Below are 27,121 nucleotides of genomic sequence, written 5' to 3' on the forward strand. Positions count from 1 at the left end.
AATTTACCACTAGATGCAACTTGAAGCAAACGAATTCAATACGTGTGCAACATGACAGAGCTAAAATTCACCTGAAAGTTTGGATCCGTGTGTAACTGTGGATTTGCATTACCTTCAGTGTTAATATACTTTGGTAAATTTGCACGATTCATATTATATGTATAGTTATGTAAATAAACAGACCTGCCTATGCACAAAGTTTCATCTAATTTGACAGAATTGTTGGACTTATGAAATATTTTATTTGCATTTAAGGAAAGCAGATTTTATTCCGTCAATTGTAAAATTAGTAAAATTTCCGTTATAATCTTATATTTTGCTATCGGGACTTACAGTTTTTTACACTGGCGATACGTCTTGCTTCCGTGGATTTGTTTGGCTTTGTACGTTTTTTTTAAAGTAAACAACCAAACGAACTAAAATTTTCTTAAAATCTCATCTGTCCTACAGATGGGGTGGAGTGGAGATTGAAAATTTATGTAGATGGAATTGATGGAATTTTTATCATTTGCAACAAATTGTGGAAACCTTCCATTCATAAGGGTTTTTTATTTAAAAGCGAAAAAAAGGCTGCAAAGCGCAACCAGTAAAAAACGATCCATTCATTGTCGACTAAGTTTTGAACTTACATTTTTTTGTAGAAACACTTGTAGAAAAAGAGCTATGCGAGCTGCGGAAGTTGCGGGAAATTGTAATAAGATGTCGTACATATATACATAATTCTGATATGCTAAAATTATTTCTTGTCCTTTTCATTCTTCAACGTACTTTCAAATTATTAAAAATTTCGTCATTACAAGCTTCAACTTTTACAGCACCATATTTAGTATGGTCGCACACGTCATATTTTTTACTCCATTACAGATCCGATCAATGCCGGGTAAACATTGAAGAGCCCAAAAATAGAAAGCGTTGCCAAACCGAGCTGACTGTTGAAATTAAACAATGAAAATAAAAAGCATTTCCGTTGAACATGACCAAAAAAATTAAGACATTAAGACACTAATTTCACAAAAAATGTAATACAGCCACAAGGACACTTTAGTACCGACTGCCAAATTTAATTTTCTGAGGCCGTTAGATAAATTACATCTTGAAAGCTGGAGTGGTTTGAAAGAACTTGAAAAAGTACACCAAAGTACACCATTAAATTCGAAAACATTTTTTGATTAGGTCGCTTAACTAACTTTTTCAAATGTGTGAAAAAACCTCCATGTAGACCCAAGTTCAGAGGGTGAGTCTAATGTCTTGGCCCAACTTTTTGTTGGGTTTATCGGTGTACTTTGGTGTACTTTTTGGAGCTCTTTCAGAGTATACAAGCCGCAAAATTTTAAGTTTTAAATGGCTTCAGAAATCGAGCGTGCGTTTTTGTGATTTTTGTAACGGAAACATTACAAAATTACAAAAACGTTGCAAAATTCCACTACACCAAAAACGCGGATTTGATTTGTGAAGCCATAAGGAAAGTGACAACTTTTTAATTGGTGAACTTTGAAAGAGCATGGAAAAGTTTACCAAAGTTCACCTTTGAACCCAAAAAAAAGTTGGTCCGTCCAGGTGAACCCGGTCACTGAACCTTGCAAAAAACGTAATAAAATGCTAAATTCGCAAGGTTCAGTGACCGAGTTCACCTAGATGGACCAACTTTTTTTTGGGTTTTGGGTTTGGTCCGTCCAGGTGAACCCGGTCACTGAACCTTGCAAAAAACGTAATAAAATGCTAAATTCGCAAGGTTCAGTGACCGAGTTCACCTAGATGGACCAACTTTTTTTTTGGGTTCAAAGGTGAACTTTGGTGAACTTTTTTATGCTCTTTCAAAGTTCACCAATTAAAAAGTTATCACTTTCCTAATGGCTTCACAAATCAAAGATGCATTTTGTAATCTTGTGACATTACAAATGTAATCTTGTGACGTTTTTCGTTACAAAATATACCACGTCATACGCACGATTTGTGAAACTATTTTGAAAATGGAAATTTTGGGGCTGGTATATTCTGAAAGAGTATAAAAAAGTTCACCAAAGTTCACCATTCACTAGAAAAAAAATTGGTTCATGGCCTCAGGCTCACCCACTGAACATTGGGGCCCTACAGTTACAGTGCAAATTTCGCAATTTTCAGTGACTGATCCTAAGGCCATGGACCAACATTTTTTTGGGTTTAATGCTTCGCGTTGGTGCTTTTTTTCATACTCTCTCAAAGTACACCAAATTCAACGATGCAAGTTACCTGAAGGTCTCAGAATGGGAAGATTGGCTAACGGTAGATAGGTGCGCTTTTGGTCCCACTACATTTTAGTGAAATTAGTGGAATTTACTGAATTTTTCGTTTAAATTCAACTAAAATGTTGTTTATTTTCACATCTTAGGTTTTGTATGTCCTCAACTGGGTTTGCTTTTGTTGTATTCCTGATTTTGAATGGTAACGAGTAATTTCGCGCCGCGCGAGATTACACATATTATAGTGGAATTTCGCGCCCATACATTTTTCAATGGCTAACTTGATTTAGAGAATTTTTACGAGTACCTGGCGATAAATTAGCGGTAGATTCAGTTGAGTATCAGGCACATAAATTTTGGAGATGCGAATTTTATTCTAACACCCAAGAGCTTTGTATCAGGGATACCGGTATCCTTAGAAAGTGTGGATTTTCCTTTTACAAAACGTTAGTATACCGGTATCCCAACTGAGATACACGTATTTTGTATCAAGGATACCGGTATCCCGACATAGAAAATGTGGATTTTTCTTTTACAAAACGTTAGGATACCGGTATCCCAACTGAGATACACGTATTATGTATCAAGGATACCGGTATCCCGACATAGAACGTGTGGATTTTCCTTTTACAAAACGTTAGAATACCGGTATCCCAACTGAGATACACGTATTATGTATCAAGGATACCGGTATCCCGACATAGAACGTGTGGATTTTCCTTTTACAAAACGTTAGGATACCGGTATCCCAACTGAGATACACATATTTTGCATCAAGGATACCGGTATCCTTACTCAGAAAAAGTGGATTTTCCTTTTACAAAATGTTAGGATGCCTGCATCGCAACTGAGACGTTCCTTATGGGCGCGAAATTACACTAATAAAGTAGGAATTTCGCGTGGCGCGAGATTCCTACTTTAATAGTGTAATTTCGCGCATATACGGCGCGAAATTACTACTAGCCTGTTTACCCGGCGTGGGTCGGCATGTTCATCCAAGTTAATTTGATGCTCATAACGTAGACGGTTGCAGTATTTGAATTTTTAAAATTGAAAATAATATTAGGTAATGCATTGTGATAACTCTCAAGATTATGGTCATAAAATTTCGTTTACAGTATGACATTTTTTTGCAATTTCCCGCATCTTCCGTGGATGTCTCCAATGTTCAATCATTTTTTTAAAGTTTTTTGGACGGTTCGTTGTTGTCATCTAATTCTAACGTGTAAAATCTCTAAATTAACTGTTAAATCTCTCACATTTATTGCAAAATGTCCTCGAAAATGTTGAAGGCGCAACAGACTTTTCTTTGTATTTTAAGCTGCTTGAAAAACACGGGCAATTCCAATAGGTATAGAAGTTTCACAAGTTATTTTGATGACGTTAAAGATTACACTAAGCAAAAAAAAAATCGTTCTAAAATAAACCACTCTTTTACAGACCTATAGGGATCGGATCTTGTTGACGTTATCACCAATGCTGTCAGCAAATTTTCTTTAGCTGAATATGGCACTGTTGTAGTTTCCAGGGTAAACTACTACGTCGTCCCATGCACTATTGGAAAAAAATTGAATTTATCTACTGCAAGTTATATACTCATAATTTTCAGCAACAATCCAGTTAGCAATCTTAGTCGATTTACACAAAAGAAGATCAATGAAAGTATACACTATATGTATTATATGGTCTGGTCTAATGTCAAAATTTGTATGGAGCGGAGGAAATAGCGATTTTCATTGAAAGGTGAGTTTGTTTATATGAAATCGTTTATATGTACTTTCATTGACGAATAGGGCATGTTTTTTCTTGATGCTTTTTCCACTTGACAGCAATTTTTTTACAGCTGAATGTGGCGCTTTTTTAGTTTTCAGTTATAACTTTACGAAACTATTGCATTCAGCTATGAAAATAAAGGTGCCGCTTTTGTAGTTTTCAGTATAACCTATTACGGCGTGACATGCTCTATTGTCTTTGCGCACGACGCCTAAATGTATAAGGAAGGGTATACATTCATGGCTTCGGCTTGAGCTATAAATTTCAGAATTTATCTCGAAATTTAGGCACTCAGCATGAAAAGCTATACATACGTATTTGTTGTGGACGGTTGACTTTAGTTGCTTTCGCTTGTCGCACTCACTTCGATCGGGCTTCAACCTACAACTCGCGAAATTGCCTATAATCTACCGTCCGCAACAGATGCGTAAATAACTGTTACCCAAAATGTGAGCAATACAGCCACCAAAATCGAAATATCAAAACAGGGGCGGTTATTGATCACTATGACGATTGTTACTTGCGGGGTTGAAAAAAGTGTTTTCTTCTCGGTATCCAAATTCAATTTCACAGAAACCGAAATTTTTTCTAAAAATTTCCCTGATGTATACAAGTTTTTTGAAACCCCGTGCAACTACTGTACTGTGCGTGTTATATAGTTATTTTTCCGAGATCAGCACAACGTTTTTCACAATATCGTCTGATGTGTTATTATTTTCTCGCCTATGTTGTGAAAAATTTATATTTCAATCTGAAAAACAACTTGTAAAGTCTAGATGTGTGTTGATAATACGTTTGGCATCTGTAAAATATTTTACACTCGCCAAACCATGAAAACACTGAATATCACGCGTCAAAAATTATCGGAAACCACACTTTTTTAGTTCTCTCTCAGCAGACCTTGCAAACATGTCTAGGGATCCATGCGATGTTTTACTTAATGGTGGAGTTTGTTTATGTTATTCGTCAAAGAGAGAAATTTGATACGAAGGCGTAGCTGACTCTCCGTATCAACGAGTAGCGTGATGCACATCGAACGATCAACTCGTTCGGCTTTATATCGCGTATTTTCGGTTTCGTTTTTATTCTCATTCTTCTTCTATACATTCAAGTTCAACCTTGAACGGTGTGTATTATATTTGGTTTTGTTGTTGTGTATTCCATGGTGTGACGAGTGTAAAATTGTGTACATCACTTGGATTGAAACCACGAAATTACAGTATACGTGTGAATTCGTATACCACGAGAATAATTTTTGCATACGTATGTATGATTCGTCTCGACGAAACATACATACTCATGCAAAAATTATTCTCTCGGTATACGAATTCACACGTATACTGTAATTTCGTGGTTTCAATCCAAGTGATGCAAATAACTATGGTAGCGGTCAGCTATTTACATATCATGGTTATTTATGACATCGAGTGCAAAGTAGGTACTTTATTAGGCTCTACATGTGTAATTTTGATACGACGCCGATGCCGCCAAATGCCTTATCAGATTTGTCAAAATATTTCTAGAGAATTGCAAAGATTTTGAGAATTAAAATCAGATAAAAATCTAACTTTATTGAAACAAGTAAAAAATTGATAAAAAAAGTTCAGTAAACCGTCGTGATTATCCATGAGATATGTGATCCACCTGTTTATATCCTATAAATAGAAAGCTTTTGCCAATACGTACCGCGATGGTTTTCTTTAACAAAGTTTAATTGTGCGTGCGTTAGTTATTCCCTTCACCACTTTGTATTTTATACATAAATTTGAATGAACTTTTACAAACAAGCATTCCTTTATATGTGATCGACAACAGCTATACCTACGGCAAAAGTTCATTTAAACTTATTGCTGACTATCATTCTCCCGTTGTTCTTTATCATTCATTTCATTATTCCCTTCGTTCTTGTCCGTATCGCAGTGGATCAATAAGTGTGCATCCAAATTAGCTGCCTTGACGAAACCACTGCCACAGATGTAACACTTAAATTTTATGATACGCAAGTGAATGCGTTGATGGTTGTAAAAGTTAGACGATCGACCGAATTTTTTACCGCAAACTTTGCACTCCAATACTTTTCCCTAAAATCAAATTTATTGCTGGTCAATTCGAGGCACAAATAGTTATTTGCATCACTTGGATTGAAACCACGAATTTACAGTATACGTGTGAATTCGTATACCGAGAGAATAATTTTTGCATGAGTATGTTTGTGTCGTCGAGACGAAGTCGAGACGCAACATACATACGTATGCAAAAATAATTCGCGTGGGATACGAATTCACACACATACTGTGATTGAGTGGTTTCAATCCTGTGATGCACACAATTTTACACTCGTCACAACATGAAAACACTGAATATCACGGGTCAAAAGTTATCGGAAACCCAGGGGCGCCGACTTCTAAGGACAAGCGAGGCTCGGGCACCACTACTCGAATGATGAGCACCACTACATCTTTCCAGTTTTACTTGAAAGAGCACCACTACTCCCAGATTCGCTTGTTGTATGAGCACCACTACTCCCAAACACAAGTCGGCGCCCCTGCGGAAACCACACGTTTTTAGTTCTCTCTCAGCAGACCATGCAAACAGGTCTAGGGATCTAGGCGATGTTTTACTTAATGGTGGAGTTTGCCTATGTTATTCATCAAAGAGAGAAATTTGATACGAAGGCGGAGCTTACTCTCCGTATCAACGAGTAGTGTGATGTACATCGAACGATCAACTCGTTCGGCTTTATATCGCGTATTTTCGGTTTCGTTTTTATTCTCATTCTTCTTCTATACATTCAAGTTCAACCTTGAACGGTGTGTATTATATTTGGTTTTGTTGTTGTGTATTTCATGGTGTGACGAGTGTAAAATTGTGTACATCACTTGGATTGAAACCACGAAATTACAGTATACGTGTGAATTCGTATACCACGAGAATAATTTTTGCAGAATAAAAACGAAACCGAAAAAACGCGATATAAAGCCGAACGAGTTGATCGTTCGATGTGCATGTGCATCACGCTGCTCGTTGATACGGAGAGTAAGCTCCGCCTTCGTATCAAATTTCTCTCTTTGATGAATAACATAGACAAACTACACCATTAAGTAAATCATGCCTGGATCCCTAGATCTGTTTGCATGGTCTGCTGAGAGAGAACTAAAAAAGGGTGGTTTCCGATAACTTTTGACGCGTGATATTCAGTGTTTTCATGGTTTGGCGAGTGTAAAGAAATTATTCCTTTGTATACCGTTTCGTGCATGCCCATGTGGGACATGTATTTGATTTTTTGGTTAAATCTTTCATTGCAAATCTCGCACTTAAAGTCTTTGTGCGTTTTCTTGTGGGCATTGAAGCTGGCTGTTGTGTTCACGCGCAGACCGCAGATTTGGCATTCAAACGGCTTCAGACCGGAGTGCAGTCGATAGTGAATTTTCAGATTGTACGATTGACCGAACTTTTTACCGCAGACATCGCATCTGAAAGAAAGAGATTTTCGTTGTATAAATTCGGATGGTATGTGCTGCGGCTTGTTACAATGGAAACTTTGACCGGTGACTGTAGGTGGTCAGTATTAGTGTAGTTAATAAGGACCAAAAAATTTACAGCTCGGGTAGAGACAAACCAGTGATTGGATATTGTTTGGGATGTAAAAAGATGAGGTTTCGGAAGGGTAGCCCAAAAATCCCCTCCATACTTCCCCTCCTTTCAGCCCTTCAAACTTCAAATGCAGAGGCTTCTTGTATGAACTATTGTGAAGCGACGAATGAGCGTACAACATTGAGTGGGTACTCAAATGAAAGCTAAAAGATCAAAGTTTTTTTTTCTACAAAAAAATTTCCAGAATTTTCCGATTTCCTTGCAGTTTTTCCAACTTTTCTTAAAAACGAAGTTTTAAATTTGAGGTTAAAGTTAAATATTCTTTTTTAATTTGTTCGCAACAATATTTTTTTCTTCGCTATTATCGTTTAGCATCCCATTACCAAACGTTTTGCAAACAAAAAGTATTTTAATGTTCCGCAATTGAAGCACTTGTCGTAAATTTTCTCATCAAAAATTGGTACCCTTTTTTCGTCACTTTTTATTTTTTTTTATTTAGGTGTGATAGCTGTAGGGCTCAGAGTGCCTCAAAAACGAAAGAAAATAAGTTTTTAGATTTTGAAAAATGATTCCGGTCTCGAATTCGGCTAAAATATTGAAATTTTCCACCCTCGGCGAACTTTGTCGAACACTACAACCAGCAAAATCGACGCAGACTCCGTAAGATTACCCCTATCACACTGCTACGAAAATAAACCAGTTTACAACTTCTTTAGTGACATATATGCATATTGTGAAAGACCTTCAATCGAAATTGTCCATTCACCCACATTGAAAATTTCAATATTTTAGATCTAAAAACTTATTTTGTTTCGTTTTTGAGGCACTCTGAGCCCTACCCAACAGCTATCACACCTAAATAAAAAAAAAATAAAAAGTGACGAAAAAAGGGTACCAATTTTTGATGAGAAAATTTACGACAAGTGCTTCAATTGCGGAACATTAAAATACTTTTTGTTTGCAAAACGTTTGGTAGTGGGATGCTAAACGATAATAGCGAAGAAAAAAATATTGTTGCGAACAAATTAAAAAAAATATTTAACTTTAACCTCAAATTTAAAACTTCGTTTTTAAGAAAAGTTGGAAAAACTGCAAGGAAATCGGAAAATTCTGGAAATTTTTTTGTAGAAAAAAAAACTTTGATCTTTTAGCTTTCATTTGAGTACCCACTCAATGTTGTACGCTCATTCGTCGCTTCACAATAGTTCATACAAGAAGCCTCTGCATTTGAAGTTTGAAGGGCTGAAAGGAGGGGAAGTATGGAGGGGATTTTTGGGCTACCCTTCCGAAACCTCATCTTTTTACATCCCAAACAATATCCAATCACTGGTTTGTCTCTACCCGAGCTGTAAATTTTTTGGTCCTTATTAACTACACTACATAGTACTTTTGGTAACCATGACCGTGTCTGTGAGCACATACTTAAAAGGTTTTTCGCCGTTATGAACCTTGTAGTGACCCCGTAGGCATGCCAACGCACTGAACGTCTTATCACATATGTCGCATTTCAAGTTCAAATTCTCCGAATGAATCTTTTGATGAACCTTAAAATACTCCCAACTGGTAAACTCCTTTTCGCAGCTCGAACACTTGTATTTTAGTCGCTCGGACTTGGGCACTTTTAGGCCATGTTCTTCGTTCGTATTTTTCGGTTTATGTGTTCGCATATGCTTAATGAAATTCGGACGAAATCGAATTATCTTCTGGCATACGGTACACTTGTACGGCTTACACTTGGCTATGTGCTTGTCGTAGTTTTTGAAAGATTTCAAAACCGTCGTGCAAAGGCTACATTTCAGATTATTATCGTGACCGGATTTATGCTGGTTGTACTGGTCGATTGTTTGAAATGAAATCTTGCACACATTGCAGTAAGTATCCGAATTGTGAAATGATTGGTGTCTATTTTGTTCCTTATTCCTGGTCACTTTACAATCACCACGGCTGCTGCATAGATCTACTTGTTGATTCAATTCTAAACGAAGTAACAACAAAAAATTAATTTTAATTCAATCGCACACACAAAATTTGAGATCGCAATGAAAAACCTGTTTCGTTCAGCACGTCCTCCTCTTTTATTATTTCAATATCATGGTCAATTTGTGGTAAATTCTTGTTAAACTTTGCCATTTGATACAGATCCAAATCATTTTCGCAAATTTCATCTTTGATTATCACTTGCTCGGGTGATTGAATCTGAATAAGTTCGTCCATAGTTAGAAGATTGTGTTTTTGTGTGGATCACAGAAACAATTCAATTTTGTTCCAATTGAAACAACTACACTTTTACTCTCACTAACTGGTATTATAATAAACGTACCTGTGTTTTGAAGGTTGTTATTGTTTTATTCAAAAAAAAAATGTTGTCAATTCATAAAAACAATTAAATCCACTATTACGTTCAGTTCATTGTAGATGGCGGTTTTTGATCAATAGACGATCGTGCAATAAATTTTAAAAAAAAGATAATTCAAAATCAACATATTTGGATTCAGCAAAATGGTCAAAGTGTATAGTATTATAAATGATATCCATTTAGTCAGTTAGAGGCCAGAGGCCAAAACCACTTTCAAAAAAATTCATCGACGCTTCTGTGGCCAAAAAAACATGCACTTTTCGGACTGAAATTTCTATAGATGCATGAAACGTACAAGGTCGTGAGGGGTGTTATTAAATAGGTAATTGCACGTACTTTTAGGCCAAATAGGATATAATGGTGAAAAATTTTTTTGAATCGGACACACCATTTTTGTTTCCTGACGTTTATGGTGCTATCAATAGGGAATTTCAAGGTGATCATTTCGTAGAAGAAGTTTTTTTTTAAAACGACCTCTCCAACTCGGGGCGACTCTAAGAAAATTTGAATATTTCAAAATCATGACTTTTTCAGAAAATTTTTCCCCGAAATGACACGACCCGGCCGGTTTTGATCTAATGGTAGTTTGTAGAGAATTGACAGACGATTCTAATAAAAGTATCGTCGGGTCGAAAGTGTGCAGCTGTGAGTCAGGGTGAGGCATCAAAGTCCAATTTTATGGTTTTGTCAATGAGCGCCCCAACCGATTTTTCATTTTATTGGCTTAAAATGAAGGCTAGCACATCCCATTTAACATATCAAAAAATTGGGAGGGGGTTTTTCAATTTTTTCAACAAATCGTAAAAAACTTTCTTATGGGTGCCCACATTCCTGAGATTTTTTAATGGAAATGTATGGAAAGTTCGACTAAAAATGAAATTAATTGCTATATATTGATTGTTTCTAGTCTACCGAACAATTATATGCACTAACAAGAAATTTAACATTTTTACTTTGTGAATGTGGACAACTTTGACTGATTTTCTCACCATCGGGAAGATGGTCATGTCTAGCTCATCCACTGCTGGGTATAGCTTCATTTGCTACTATATCGCATAGCCTGAGACCGCACCTTTCCAAAAATACCAAACTTGCCCTACTCGCAATCTGGCTGGTATTCTTTACGATGTCAAATATGTGGGTAAGTCGACCTACTCGAAAGATTTTTGAGGCAGTTTTTTATTTCCAATTTTAACCGAAATAAATTTACAAATTATGTCAAATATGGTTGTTATGGACTCATTTAATGAAGTTTACACGCAAGGTGATTCATTCTGATACTTCTTGACAAAGTTCAGGTCTATAGACATAAAGATCTTTGAGTACTTCTGGTCACTGAATGACTACTGAAAGTGTAGTTTCTTCTACAAAGTTTTTCCTAGATAGGTAATGTGTCGGAAGAACGATGCGCACCCGGAAAACTCGACGTTAATTTTCCGGGTGAAACAGTCTAGGCCTCACCCACTATCGTTCCACATATAAATGAACCCAGTACTTTTGTGCTGCAAGCCTACAGAAGTGTTGGAAAAAAAGTTGGTGCCAAATTGCAGATTTTTTCCTTCTTTCCGGGGGCTCTTCAGCTGGAACAGCATCTAGAACGGTACTATGGCAGTCATTTTTTATCGGCAACTATTCTTTTACGTAGTCAATACAAAAACGCGTCGCTATGCCACGAATATATCAGATCCAGTGTTAGTAATATCAAGAGAAAAATTATTAAATTTTTCTCGGAGGATTTTAGTCAAATAAAGTGTTAGCGTATAGCAAATGACCTCAGGACTCCGGAGGAGTAATTAGTTTTTCAATCGGACCAATATTTGCTACGTGATAGGAGTTTGGAAAAACGATATGATCAAGTGGGAGCGAACGGTTTTCCAAGCTCATATCACGTAGCAAATATTGGTCCGATTGAAAAACTAATTACTGTCTTTCGATTTTGATTGCTGTGATTTAATTTAATTTTAATTCCGTATCAAACATATCAACATGCCAACAAATACTTCAATATTTTCGATAAATTAATTACAAAAAATCTTACTTCACTGGTTTAAACATAAAATTTGCCAGACCTCATCGCATCGCCTTGCTTTCATTGTTGTCGATAGCTGATGAAATGTTCGCTTTATGATAAGATTCCATCTGAGCTGTGATTAGTAGTCTCTATACTGAGAGTCTACTTGATCCTTCTAAACCTCTCACTTCACAAGCTTGAATATATTAACGGTTCTAAACACAGACCAAGATAGATAAAATAAATGATCCATGAAATGAAGCCCAAAAGCTGAATGTATGAAAAGAAAGCACAGCCGTGTCTCTGAAGCAAAAATTCACATTTTCTTAACACATTGTCTTTTCTTTGTGTAAATTCCGAAAAGAGCAAGAATGAATGTGTCAGACGAGCTCTGGGAGTTATGACAGCATTATTTGAACGAAAGGTCCCTTTGTTTATTGTGGAAATTTATCAAGCACAATAATTGAAACTTTTAATTTGCAAAATGTTTATTAGATTTGTCAATGCGCATGTCCGCAATGTTTTTTAGGGCTGAAATGTAGACAATGACTCTATTTATATTATACACCATTTATGAAAATGTTATTATTTACCTATTCACATCAACTCATAATTGTCGCCTATTGTTTTCTCAATTTTAATATTTTCCTCGAAGAACTTTGCGCTTGCGTTTGTGCTGTTCGAGGCGGAGCAATCAAAGCCAATAATAACTATTCAATGTGTTAAGGATAATTTGATTTGTTTCGGAAATAATCAGATATTCTGTTGTGAAAAATATAAACATGCCGCTGAAATTCTATTTCATGAGATGCGGTTTTGTCTCGCATTGATAAATGCTTCCATAACAATGGCATAAAGGAATTCTCAGTGAGAATTGAAGAACAGCAACAACACAAATTATGGATGAAATGTTTGAATTTGAGATAACAATGAATTGGAAATACTTACTCATAAACTTGAATGAGAGTTGAATTAAACTGTTGAAAACTGTAGGCGTATCGCAATAAAATCTTTAAATCTCTTACTTCGTTTGTGGCAAGTGCCACCTAGTTGATCCAGAATCTATTCCTTTATTCACTCAAACATACCTCATCACCTTTTCTTGTCGTCGTTGTCGATAACAAATGACTAAGCTTAAGAGTCAATTCGCCAATTTTTCGACCACTTGGAAAACAAGCTGTCTCCGATATTATTGAGTTATAGCTCATTCAATTCATCGTTCAATTCTAGCGAACGTCTGCCATTTTTTACAAAAAAAATCCAGTTTACGTGTAATGTGTGTACATGTCATATGATGTCAAGGGGTGGCGAATACATTTTTTTTTAGCAATATTTTGAGGAAGGGGAAACCCAAAAAATTAAAACTTTGTAGGATTGTTGGCGTCTCCACGGCCGACAATTTGAGCACACCCTTCCGCACTTACCACCCATGGCCAGCCATCAGTCAAAGTATGGTCAAGTTTCAAAGAGTGCTGTATCTCTGCAACATCATTGTTCTGAGGGACCGACCGACTACATATTTTTGTAGCTGACCTCAGCCACCATCACATATCAAAATTTGACCTCAGAAGTTTTGTGTTGCAGGATTTGCGGACCATTTGAAAAAAAATTGACCGTTACAAAATAGTTTTTCTTTATTAGTAACGTGTCTGGGGGACAATTCTAGCCCATAACCGATCGATTCCGAGGGACTCTTTCTGAAAAAACACTATTTTTTACATTTTGCTCATAGTCGGGAAGCCACTTTGACTGTAGGGAAGTGGTGTTGAGATGCAGAGTGAACATAGTCTATCTTTAAAATATTGCTAGGCACCGCAGAACTACATACATGCTGTACCTGTTGCAATTCAACGAATTGGAGAGGTTATGCGATCATGTGCATATCGAATATTTCACGTACGGCTTAGTATAAATCGGTCAAAAACCCTTAAAAGAGTAAAGAGTGACACAAGTCCTTGTGTTTACTTCCAAAACAACTGATATCGTTGTAGGTGACACTTTCTGCGCTTGTACGCAAAAATTGTGAAACAAAAAAATTACCGAAAAAATTCTATTACAATTACAATTTTTGCGTACAAGCGCGGAAAGCGCCTAATATAATTTTTGACAAAAAATCTATTACCTCATTTGTTTTAACATACATGCGTTTCAATTTATTTATTACCCGATTTTATCGCTGCATAGCTGTTTCACGTAGCCATTCGAAATTAATTTCCGATTGACCGTTTCACTACTCGTTCCTAATTCAATTTTACATTCTAAAGTTTGCACGTCTTTAGACGTTTTTAGATCGTTCCACGTGGAATAAACTGTTTTCGTCACTAAATTATGTACCAATCTTCCTTTTGCAATACAATCTTTTGATTGATATCATGGTCGAACATACCTACCACAAACTTACGTTTGCAAGTTTTTCAGTTTTTTTTTTGTGTGGAACAAAGGGCTTTGAGAACTGCTTCAAAGTTTAAATACAGTCACACTATATTATATTGGTATGTTGCTTTACTAAGCTAAACACAACAAAATGCACTCCATTATAAGTCCGTTATCCGTTATACACATAGCTTATAAAATGAGCAACACTTTTTTTCATTAAGGGAGGGATGTACAATTATTTTATTCGTTACTACAATGCTACTCGTAGTTGCGCAGTGTAAGTTTTTTTTGCTCGATGCACAACGGCATATTCAGAGGGGTATATGAACGAATGTCCTATGTGGTAATAAATAAATAAATTCAGAGATTTATTATCAATGAATTTCATTGAGTTTAGTTCCGTTTAAAACTTCACTGGTAACGGTTGTGACGAAGCGAAAGGTTCCACAAATTTATAAGAGTTTTTTTACAATTGTAGAGAACAACATGTGCGAATGTATCAAACATTAAAATTGCTAATTCAGTTCTAAAACTTTCCAAATTTTTAAGTATTAAGAAAAACCATAAATCAAATAACAAATACCTAAAAGTGGCTAATCAAATGGCAGGACCATTTCTGTCACCGCTTCCCGGCGACCTCTTATCGGAATATATGTTTGGACGACGTCGTCAGAGAAGAAATCGCACAACATTCACGCCACAACAATTACAAGAGCTGGAAGCTTTATTTCAAAAGACTCACTATCCGGATGTGTTTTTGCGAGAAGAAGTCGCGTTGCGAATTACATTAAGTGAGGCTAGAGTGCAGGTGAATTGTAGCAAATTATTTTATTGTTTAAACAATAATGATTGCGAATGGAAAAAATTGTGACTCGTATTTTGTGAAGAATGTGTGTTAAATATCGAATATCGATTTTACGAAAATCAAAGTCATGTGCGCTCATTATTATTTACAAAAATGAAACAAACCTGAAACTAACTGTGTTATTGTTCATTGCGGCGAAAATATAAATTGGAAAAAATCTGACTGATTGATCATTAGATGCTTGATTCATCAAGTAAGACCCGATCCTCATAATAAGACGAAACCAGCCTTAAACTGAAACTTTCGACAAGTTTCTCTGTCAACCATACAACCATACCTTACAATTATGCAGTTAGGTTCACATCATTCAAAATGTTCGTAGATGTACAATCTACCGTAAACTCTGCTCTTCATGTTCTAACTATTAACTTGTCGTAATAACAGCAACAAATGAACATAAGAGCAATTGGTTTAAAGAAGATATAAACGAGCATCATCTAATTTTAAAGACGGAGAAAATCAAAATTAAAAGATCTACTGGAAACGTACTACTTGTTGGGGGTCATTCAAGTAGTACGTACTCACTTGGGGTGAGGGGGGGTGTTCGACAAAAGGGTACGCTTCTAACAAATATGGGTCACATTTGACCCTTTTAGGCGTACGAGGGGGGAGGGGAGGGGGGGTGGTCAAAAATCGTCAATTTTGGGAGCACGTACTACTTGAATGACCCCTTGAGTCAGTCTGCCTTCATTTACTGCCAAACTTCGAAAAAAAAAGAAAACAAAATCGGAAGGTTATGTTTCGAGCCGAAGGCGAGGAATGCATCCCACACGACGAAACATAACATTTCCCAGCAAGACAGTACGGTAGTTAGTACTTTGTTGTCGTGCGGCCAGAAATCGGTTTTGAGTGAGCCAGGAATGACGCATTCTCTGCCCGCAAGACCTTACGCCTAAGTCAATCAGCAGTGAAAGATGTCATTTAAACATTTCCAAACTTGAAGCTGCAATTCACGTTTTATCATTTAAGTAATTTTTATCTCAGTATCACTTACAATTTCATTGTTTTTGGTGGATTAGTAATTAATTGCTTTCGTATGCTCTCTATCGACATAAAGCCAAAATTTGGGAATTAGGATGAATAATGTAATATCGTGTGGCAAGACTTTGTAGGATTAAGACTCAAAATAAGTCGCGCAAAGTGCAGCAGTGTTGTTGTTTTTTTAATAGCGAAAGCGTTTAGAACATTCGAATAAATAATGAATTGGTCAAATATGTTCAATGACGTTGAAAATAATTTCAGCGCCTGGAAACCGCACTTAATTCGTGATTTGTTTAAGTCGACTTATAGAAAATTTTTGTAAATCATTTTTGTGAGCTCTGTTCATTTATCTTACCAACGCACTTCAAGCATGAGTGGTACTCTGAATAGGATACTGAAACTTGTGTGTCACACTACTATAAAACACTGTACAAATCCATTTCATACAAAATAGTACTCTATTTGGAGTCGACAGTCGACAAATGATCACTCCAAATGCAAGTAAAAATAATGGAATTAAGCTCTTGTTCTTGAATTCCTTTCACAAAAAAACGAGTCTTTGAGCGTTCACTTCCTGGAAAGTCAAATAAGAATCATGCTTTGTATGATGTTAACATTTAAGCAATTTCTCTAAGAACTAGTTGACAAGGGCCGAAAAGTGTTATTGTGACACCAACGCACTTCAAGCATGAGTGATCATAGTGGTCAGCTGCAGAAAGTACTTTATTTTACATAAAAATATTTTTACACTTTTTTTGTTTGTATGACACACCATCCAGTTTCAGTACTCTATTAAGAGTACCACTAATGCTAGAAGTGCGTTGGTGACACCTTTTTCTAACTTATAATGGACTCAAACAAACAATATTTTGGTAAAAGTCGTACTCCACCAAGTCAATTTATAACTAAGAACGTTTTATGATCAGATATGATAAACGTTTTCGTGTCTCTCCTCTCTATCGTAGGTTTGGTTTCAAAATCGGAGAGCAAAGTGGCGAAAACAGGCCCGCTTACAATTGTTGCAAGATGCTTGGCGTATGCGTTGCTTAGGACTGTCTAACTCCCCACTTGTCATGAGTGGTACGTGAACGAAATAGGAAAAATGTCAACAAATTCCATCTAAACAAAAATTCTATTATTAAAGGACGATCGTCCGGACCACCGGAACAGACAACAACGAATTCACATCAAACACCAGAAGCCATCGAAAAGACATCCAATTCACATAAAGAAACTTTTACGTTGATGCATCCTGCGTTCCAGATGAATCCCAAACAAGACAAAACCAATTGCAATAGTGGCGATCGTTCGCAGTACGTTGACGATCACCTTCACAAACAAGTGTTGGAATCGTCTAGAATTCTACACGGCGAAAATATTGAACATGACGAAAGTGACGGTTCGGAATCGGAAGAGATTGATTTAACATCGAACGGTTGCATTGACTTTTCCAATAATAATAAAAGTTAAGCGACGAACAGAATTTTCAATTTGTGTTTTATTTAGCGAAAAAAAAAATTGTTCATTTTATGTACATTCACCTTCATTCAGTACACAATATCTTGGTGTGACTGCTTCCGCTCGAACTCCCCTATCAACCAGTCTTTCCCGATGCCGATAGAATCTTTGCTCTGCTATTGTTGCATCAGTGTCGGGATCGCTCCATAGTCGCTCAGCGACAGCTGCTGCTCTTGGCCACGTTCGTTCGTCTACAATTAAAAAAAAGCAAAATGGAAGTCGAACGAAAATATTTAATTGTAATAGGCACGCTTTCATTCTTGTTGTCTTGCGGTCAGAAAATGACTCATTAAAACAAGAACCACTTTTGGAGATTTTTTGTTTCGACGTGTCGGCTGCATACCAACTTCCCACCCGCCTCAAAAAAATGTCCTAGCGAAACAGTAATGTACTACTGTAATGTGCAAATCAAGCAAAATTTTCGTTAAACAAAATCTGTGAAAATTTGCATAAGAACTTGACGAATTATAAAATCCACAAAACTTAAAGAAGGAGGTGTAATTAGGTAGCAGTACGATGAAATCGATCGGCATTGGCTTCCACATTATTTGAATAAGTTTTTGTATTCCTAATGATTTTTGATGGGCTTTATTAGCGGTAAGGTTAGGACCGACATACAACTAATTTGTAAAAAGTCCAAAAATAATTTTTTTTCGACGAGTGTCGATTTCGTAATTTTTGGTCGGGAATTTTTGGTGATGCAATTTAAAAATTTACATTTCCTCTATGCGATGGAGGTCGAACCGTAACAGGTGAAATTGAGACGTTTTTCATAGTCTCTTCCATTGAGATTTGAGGTAATATCTTGTCTTATGTCAGTGGTTTCTTCATAGAATTAAAGCTTTTGTTGCGAAGAGATATATCGGCCGTACATATTTTTTGTGGATCACTGATATTAGTTAGAAAAGTTTACGTGGGTCTCAAAGTTTGATACGAAATGGAAGTGACGACGAGGTGTGAGTACATCAGGTGTTTTGTACTCGTAGTGGCTATTATTTGGTAGTTTTACCCTACACATTTAATCGCACTTTTAATATAAAACAGCGAAGATGTAACGTGTAATCAAATCATATTGAGTAGAAAGCAAATTACGCAGATAAAACCATCTGTGAGTATTTTCGGACCTATGTGTCGTCGGATGGCTGATAATAAGTGTATTGTATCGCATACGGTGTGTATGTATTAACGCTAGAGTGGTAATCGTTTTGAAAGAAACATTATATCACTAGAAATGGTGATTTTTGTATATAGTAGCCTCGTACTAATACTCGCACAAGTTCTCTTATGCGTCCACGGCTCTTATATACATACCTTTAGCAGTAATGTACTAATATCGTGTGTGAAACCGAGAAGACAATTATGAAGTTACTCTTATCGATCACAGATACTTCATGTGCCAGTTCACAATTTAATCCGGTCAAAAATATTTTCTGGTAATCAAAGCGAGTATTTTACCTATAGAATTGCGATCAATCAGTTCTGACCAAACGCATGCCTCGCCGCCAAGTACATTTCGGTCTCTTGGTATACGATTTTTGTATGCCATTTTCCATGTGTAGTATCTAGTCTGGCCCCAGAAACCATGATCGAAGTACCACGCATCTTTCGTTGACATTATCAGCTTATATCCCTTTGACAGTAATTTCTTCGGCAGTGAATCTGTTTGCGGCACCCATGTCTGGATGATGTAGCTACATAAAGTAAAGTTGAATTCGATCAATTTTAAATGCAAATATTCAAGAACAACCGACCGTTCATTATTCAAATAACTATCAATGTGCTCTGGATCGGTTAAGTGGGATGACCACAGGATGACCGGTTTACTACTTGAATTTGAAAACGAAATATGTTTCTCTTCGTCCCAAACCCGAAGGGATGCTGCCTAATAACCACACACACACACACACACAGACACACAAAACAGTTTATATTCATCCGAATTCGAGTTTTCAGAATCAGAATTATACCTGGAAATCTCCCCACAATTTCATAAAATCGTCGGTCGTCCTACCCATACCGTTGTTATACAAGTAATCAACAATTTCAGTGGATGCATTCCAGCACCCGAAATGAACCTCATCGCCACCCATGTGAATCGTTTCTTCCGAAGCCAATGATGTTATCAAATCGATGTAAATGCTGCGCAAAATTTCGTAAACATTTGAATTAATCGGATTCAATTGGCCACACGGGGGTTGAATACAGAATGATCGCCATGGTTGTTCGTTCACGCAAAGCGATAGATTGCCCAGATTATGGGACGGTCCCCATTGCCAGCCGTTTCCTGTTCAATTCAATTGAATATTTGTTGAAAATCTTTAAAGATAAATTTGTGGACTGCTACTTTTACTGCGACTTACCCGCATGAGACGGAGCATCAATTTCCATAATAACTCGTATACCACGATGCTTAGCGTACTTAACAATATGCCGAACATCCGACAGGGTGTAAATCTCGTCAGGTGAATAGGCTCCGAAACTATTATCAATTCGAGAAGCAAATCTTAATCCGTCGAGCCCACTTTAACAACATTAAGACCGCACTTACACTGTCATTTGTGGCACTCGTACTATTTCTAATGGAAAACTTTGCGTGTCCGTCGCATGCCAATGAAAAACATTTAGTTTGGAAGCACCCATTCCATCCAGTGTACGTTCTATATCAGCGATCGGTAGGAAGTTTCTAGCAGTATCGATCAATAATCCACGGTGGGCATACGTTGGACGATCTTTTATTTGTGCAGACGATACAATAATTAGAACGTTGCTGAAATGAGCATTAGAACGACGACAAGGTAGCATCAACTCAACAAAATCTTCAGCAAATCTTCATTTTACTTGAAGTTGGTCGATGGTCCATTTGTCACGGTGATGAGTTGGGATAACGTTTCCAATGCATGTCTAGCTCCGTATAATGTATGGGATGATATTTGCACAGTTGTTGTCTTATCTAAAAGGAAAAAATCTTAATTGATCTCGTTGCATTAGGGTCAAAAGAGCGCATGTAGATACTAGGTAAGTCAAGAGATATATTGCAAAGTGGATACTGCAGCCCGAGCAAAAAAATATCGATTTTCATGAACTAATTAGAAAGGTCTTATGACTATCCTGGTAACATTGTTTAAGAAAATGGGACTGACCTAACGTAGATATTACCAAACTGTAACTTTCATCTGTTTCCCAAGTTAATGTCTCGTCGAAGACATTTATCGAATATTCGATGATGACTTCATTATCACTCTCCACGACACAGTCTTTTTTCTCGCATTCACTAGCAATATTTTTCAGAAAAATTCCATTAATTGCGTCCAAATACTCTCGGCCATGGGTTCCTTGATGTTCAAAACTGTAACACAGATTGTAATCTGTAAGTAACAGTTATATTGATGAAAGAAGTTTAACTCATTCGTACCGAATATTATGCGGATTCAGACGAACGACACCGTTTTTGATAATTGTTGAACCAGTGGGTTTCGGCCATAGAGCTCCATATCGTCCGCAGGTCAAACGGCATGCATTCTGGCATTCAAATAGAGTATTATTGTTTGGTGGGTCAGTTCTGCGGATACACTTGCCCGCTTCGGTACATTTAAAGCTGATTTTGTCGAATTACAACAATGTATGGGAATAAATTTTCTTCAAAAGAAAATGTCCAAGCTATGCTTACCTAACAGCACTGACAATGCTATGAATACTGATTAACAGCAGGAGTGGTAAAACATTTGCCATTTGAATGTGGTTCATTATTTCAGTGCTACCAATGTGTCTCTACCTATTATCTGAGACAAAAAAGAACCACAACAAATTAAATGCCATTCATTAGTCAAGTAGAATTCACGTTTTATTTCTCGTGGATCTGCAATGCATTCTCTACAGTTAACGCTTAAAAATAAATTTGTTTGTTTTAATTCGATATTGTTTGAATCGACATTCGCCTAGATCACGGTGTTTAGATACAGTTATACCAATTTCAAATGACAGTAACCACTATACCAATACCCGTTAGAGAGTCTTTGAAAAGACTCTAATCTATCAACTATCCTTGATTCCTGTACTATACGGAAGGAATGTCGTACTTCTTGATTACATTGATTGCATCACTTCGAAAACTAAACAGCTTTTTCTAGGCCAAAATCACATCAAAATAACTGATTCAATGTCTTTAGCGCCTATGAATATCGAGTTCCAGGGTGTAATCAATAACATCATGTACGAGTGAATTGTTCTTTATATTATTTAATGCAACGAGTGTTTGACTCATCATGATCTGATTAATGCACAAGCAAATGAAAATCCATTTTGTTCTTGTACTATTTCCTGTTTTTTGTTTTGTTTCATTCGTGCAGAAAATGTTGCACTAAAAAAAATTGTAAAGTTATGATGGAAGAGAAGTCGATAAATAAAGATCATGTTCTGCGAGGCAGCTAAATAATTCATTCAAATAGAAGCTGTTACATTTCGGTCATTTCGACCTACACGAAAAATTTGATTTACTGTGCATCGAGCAACAAACACTCCTGAAATCACCAAAACGTGCTGGAAAAATGTAGTAAAAAAGCATTTAGCACAGATATATCGAGATAAGCAGATTTGTAACAGAGAGATAACGTACTAGCCCTATACCCTACACCCATTTTCCATCATTTCTCCCATTAGATACGTCATCTACCATTAACATTCTAAGCTCTTTGAAAGTTCATGAAATTTCATGAAATAAACGATTTTTGATCCGCACTTGAAAGTTTCATAGCTCCCTGCTAGGGGATATTTTGCGGAAATGGGTTCGATGTGTTCTTTTTCTTTAATTTGATCGAATTTTATTCGATAAAATACAAATAAACGCTTCAAGATTATTAGAATAATGCAAATTGCGGAGACTATGATTAACCAACTTCTGGAAAGGGTTTATTTTGCTATAGAAAACCCCATGTTAATACGAATGAAGTACAAGATTTTTTGTAACATAAAAGATGATTTTATCACATCATTTGGGTTTATAATTGGCTTTACTTTATTTTCAGTAATCCTCACTAGGTAATTTCCAACTTATGCTCTACGATATGCTCTATCAAAAATGTCATTCGAAATTGGCATACATTTGGATCATAAAATGCATAGACCGTATTAAAAAGGTAAATCAGATTATAAAAAAAACGAAATGACACCGGCACAATCTACACTACAATCTAAACAAAGAATCTATTTGAATTAAAAATTGGTTCGTATTAACCAGCTGAAATTGATTATAGAGTGGATCATGAAAAATCACTGTAATTAAAGTATTTATTATCCGTGACCGAATTGAACCGCGAGCAAATCAACTTTGAATAGCCATAAAATTGCATCGGTTCTTTCATTTGATAAATCATTTAAACAGTCAACCATAAATATTTGAAAACTCTTTTTTTTGCACAATCGGAGCCTCTCTTATCACTTACTTGAACAAGAGTATAATTTTCAGACCAAAAATTAAAATTTTATCTGCTGTGCGAAACGGTTGATAAGCCTATTTTAGTAGTAAGTACACCAGTGAAACACCAACCATCCGTACACAATTTATAAAAAAAAACAAGACCAAATACCACGCAACGCGCGCCAAATATAATAATTGTAATGCTGTCGCAACAAATATTCCAATCCAACTAAACTAATTCACTTGATTTTCTGAGACTAAATATAACCGCCATACCGATAACACATTATTTATAAACGATCGTGAAAGAATAATATTTTGTAACGATGCAGTCTAGTTTTGGTTTGATAGTTTTGTGTGCGGTTCATTTTATTTTTATTCTTGTTTCACGTTATTATATGCACTTACAATAGCTTAAATCTGCGTTAAATTTATATGACATGAATTTTTGATATGACGCTATTTTTCAGCTGATGATCGTGCAAAATCATCCAATAAAAAACCTACGTGAAATGTTCCATTTAGGTTGTCGCAGCAGAGACCAGTAATACTTAGATATTTTAAACGAGTTGGGCTACATTTTTCAAGGCTACAAAAATGGAGGCGAGGGGAGTTGATTACTGCATTTGTCTAGAATTGGTGGATTCATTGATCCTTCCAGGCTATACGCTTAAAGATTGGATAGTCATCAGTGTCCTTGTCGCTTTCCTTCAAATCAGATCATCTGACACAGTTTCCGTTTCTGATTCCGCTTTCTTTATGTTTATAAATCGACCCAACTCACTCGTGATTTACGTTCTACACAGACCATATGACAAATACTCAATTAATTTCTCGTATACAATCATTCTTTACTTAATTATTCATTAACATTAAGAAGAACCAACGAACCAGCCTCTTTCATCAATATTAACAATAAAGTTGAATGAGCTCTAACATCAGTTGAGACTTTTTGTCACAAAACATTGACACCCACAGTAACTTTTTTTTTAAAGAAAATAATTATACGAGAATGAACTTAATATGTCTAGCCGAAGCATAATTTGTATAATAAATTAAAAATGAAATATGGCCAGGGTGAAGGAACTTCTAGCTTAAACTAATAAATCTCCTACATTATGTGTTTCAGAGAAATTTAACAAAAAAAAAGTTTTGAAGAAAAAACGAAGAAATTTTATTTTCAAATTTTACTTATAAGGAAATTTAATTAATTGCCTTTTGAGTATTTATTTTTGTGTCCATTAAATTGTACCGTTAATTCACTTCTTTATGGAAATACTGACACACTTATCTATATTGTAGAACAGCAGGTGAGAATTGCATTTAATTAATTTTAATAAAATTAATTTAAGGAAGTGGCTTTTCGCTCGTACGGACGGATAGCTTCAGAGCAGGAACTAAAACTGAAGTTATTAAAATGGAATACCAGTATCAGAAAAGTTCAATTTTTTTAAATTTAAAATTGTGTTGTTTATGCCCATATCTGAGACCAATAGTACGTTTAAATGGAAATGGAAATGGAAATTCTGTGTGACAGGGACGATAGAGGGTTTAAAAATCTCTAGCATGAACTAACACATAGTCAATACGGAGAAGGGCGGATAATATTTTCGATAATTTAATTTGAAATAGGTAGTACTCCTCAATCCCCATTCTGTATGTTCTCATGTGATTTTTCGAGAATAATTAAAGGAAGTCAAAATATGACTTTTCTATTTATTCGTGTCGAAGTCTGAAGAAACTTTTAGGATAATCTAATTAGGCGCTTGGACATGTAACTGACACTCCACATTAGGAGAGTGTAAGAAATCATATTTATCTTCTGGTCAAAATATTTATATTTATATTTTAGTAAGTAACTGCTTCAAAATTGTTGTTTTGACTTATTTGATCATTCAAATCCCAAGCATCGATTCTAACAAACAAACAAGCATACAAAGGAAAACTCGAAGTTATACATGATGTGAATATAAAATACCAAATCAAACTGCACCTTAACCGAAAGAACAGAATCCAATAGTTTTCTATAGATCCAACAAAATTAACAACTGGAGCGTTAGATTTTCTTTCAATAATTTAACGTTCATTTAAAAACAAAGTCAAAAAGTTCTCTGACTTGAAGTCAATGACTTCCTACTGCGTAAATATTATCCCATCAAAAAAACTCTGAAATTTTAAACTGCACAAGTGAACCGTTTAGAAAAGATACGCAAAAAAGGTTTAATGTAAGGGGTCGAAAAAACTAAAGGGCTATAATAAAAACCATCGTTTTCGGCCCCGAAATATGAAATAGTTGTATAGTGTCTAAAACGGCCTATTACATTACAAGGGAAAACACGAGAATTGAGTTGGGAGCTCACAACATATAATAGTTGTATACATGTTACATGTGTCGAAGACAGTGTTTCAAGCACTTTAGTATACTTTCGACCATCACATAACTCGGGATAAAAATGAAAAGACTCCTTGTCGGCTACGCCTCGGATCAACAAAAGTCACACGAAAACTCTACTTTTCATATTTTTAAAATTTAAGAGAATGATGAAAAGTCGCGTTTTCGTGGGGTTGTTGACCTCGGCGGCGTCTCGGAACAACAAACGTCATACGAAAATTGGACTTAAAAGTCTTGTAACTCAGCTCATGTAGATGTGATTAATATTCTGTGAGGAAGGTGTGAACCAAGGTGTGAACGAAGTTCATACATCTTCTTTATGATGCCAAAGGGTTTAACTGTCGTCTAAGAACAACGCATCAACATATTTTGTGCAGGTCCTTTTCAAATTAGTTTACCCATCCACGTAGTTTTTTCTTTCTGCTGACATCATGAAATAAACAGAATCACCACTATTGTTGCCTCGTCATCTAAAAGTTGTCTAAGTGAATCATGTATAATAGGTGACCGCCAGTAGAACATTATTTCAAATTTATAAAAAAAAAAACAAACATCAAATGGTAAACGTTGCGGATGTTGATCAGATCATCATTTGTATAACGTAGAATTGCAAACGAAAAAAATGTATTTTTTTTAAATGTTCCACTGACAGTTGCCTCTTTTGCCATTATTGTTAAAGTTCTGTGGAAGTCTCGTTCGCAAAATGTAATTATAATGTTAAAGTTATTACGATTGCAAGGCTAAAAACGTTACATTCGGTTGGAGCAAAGTATGTAATGGACATACAAAGCTGCTTCTGCACCATTGTGTACTTGGCTGAACTAATTAAATTCTGTATGTAAGTGGTATATATATATGTAGATGAATCTGTGCACTTTTCTATATCTAAATCAGCTTTATAGGTAAAATGTGAAAGCTGTGATGCTCTCTTTCAGTAATCACTGTGGTATAGCATCAAAACATTGAAAACATGTAAATTAAATCAACTCCCTTATTTTAACTAACAGAATAAAATGTGTTGTAAAAACGAAACGAAGCTAAAGAATGGGGATAAAATAGAGTTATGGCTTAGATGGAAAATCTGAGGTATATTTATACTTTGATATGATGAGAGTACTTTACACACATATATAATCTGTTATTACGGTTGTCGGTGGTGGTGGCATTAAACATTATCGTAATCATGTTCCAATGTCTTTGTGTGTTGTAAATTCTTAGATTTTGGCAAATAGATTGGATATGGACAATGATGGCCTTATGATTTTACTGTGTATTCAACGCACTTCAAGCATGAGTGGTACTCTAAATAGGGTACTGAAACTGGACAGTGTATCGAACAAATTTTGGCACTGTAAAAAAATTCTGACACTTTCATACAAAGTAGTACTCTATTTGACAGCTGTCATTAATAACACTTTTGCTTGAAGTGCGTTGCTGTAACATATGTTTTTTTAAATCCTTCTTTAAACCAAATGTTTGACTAACTAGTGAACCAGACTCTGGACATGTATGATTAGTCGGACACCTGTTGTTCTTTCATTCATAAAAATCTCGGAGTAGGAATTTTCGACCACATAAAAAGAGTGCTCGCACACAATTTCAACTCTAAGAAATTTTGTAAAA

General features: G+C 35.9%; 3 protein-coding genes across 5 annotated transcripts; 1 reads left to right on the forward strand and 2 right to left on the reverse strand.

Annotated features, from left to right (window-relative positions):
• Positions 1 to 5,543: 5,543 nt before the first annotated feature.
• LOC119069054 (zinc finger protein 239-like) lies at positions 5,544 to 9,970 on the reverse strand. Of its 2 annotated transcripts, XM_037172927.1 has the most exons (5): positions 9,907 to 9,970; positions 9,635 to 9,782; positions 9,009 to 9,561; positions 7,237 to 7,465; positions 5,602 to 6,073 (listed from the first exon to the last, which is right to left on the reverse strand). In XM_037172927.1, exons 2-5 carry the CDS (start codon positions 9,714 to 9,716, stop codon positions 5,837 to 5,839), a joined length of 1,101 nt encoding a protein of 366 aa, XP_037028822.1. In that variant the 5' UTR covers positions 9,717 to 9,782; positions 9,907 to 9,970; the 3' UTR covers positions 5,602 to 5,836. The 2 variants fall into 2 exon arrangements, with proteins under 2 accessions (XP_037028820.1, XP_037028822.1); XM_037172925.1 differs by having other exon boundaries at positions 5,544 to 6,073; positions 9,635 to 9,910.
• Positions 9,971 to 14,740: 4,770 nt separating this feature from the next.
• Positions 14,741 to 17,652, forward strand: LOC119069056 (dorsal root ganglia homeobox protein). The gene is made up of 3 exons (XM_037172930.1): positions 14,741 to 15,137; positions 17,141 to 17,255; positions 17,320 to 17,652. Exons 1-3 carry the CDS (start codon positions 14,931 to 14,933, stop codon positions 17,643 to 17,645), a joined length of 648 nt encoding a protein of 215 aa, XP_037028825.1. The 5' UTR covers positions 14,741 to 14,930; the 3' UTR covers positions 17,646 to 17,652.
• Positions 17,652 to 23,413, reverse strand: LOC119069055 (chitooligosaccharidolytic beta-N-acetylglucosaminidase). Of its 2 annotated transcripts, none has more exons than XM_037172928.1 (11): positions 23,132 to 23,413; positions 21,361 to 21,472; positions 21,106 to 21,288; positions 20,834 to 21,039; positions 20,532 to 20,643; positions 20,242 to 20,460; positions 20,054 to 20,172; positions 19,661 to 19,977; positions 19,445 to 19,575; positions 19,149 to 19,384; positions 17,652 to 17,884 (listed from the first exon to the last, which is right to left on the reverse strand). In XM_037172928.1, the coding sequence occupies exons 2-11, from the start codon at positions 21,435 to 21,437 to the stop codon at positions 17,703 to 17,705; spliced, it is 1,782 nt and encodes a 593-aa protein (XP_037028823.1). In that variant the 5' UTR covers positions 21,438 to 21,472; positions 23,132 to 23,413; the 3' UTR covers positions 17,652 to 17,702. The 2 variants fall into 2 exon arrangements, with proteins under 2 accessions (XP_037028823.1, XP_037028824.1); XM_037172929.1 differs by having other exon boundaries at positions 21,361 to 21,470; positions 23,128 to 23,413.
• Between the last annotated feature and the right edge of the window lie 3,708 nt (positions 23,414 to 27,121).

Source organism: Bradysia coprophila (genome assembly GCF_014529535.1).
Source record: "Bradysia coprophila strain Holo2 chromosome X unlocalized genomic scaffold, BU_Bcop_v1 contig_26, whole genome shotgun sequence".
Classification (NCBI taxonomy): domain Eukaryota; kingdom Metazoa; phylum Arthropoda; class Insecta; order Diptera; family Sciaridae; genus Bradysia; species Bradysia coprophila.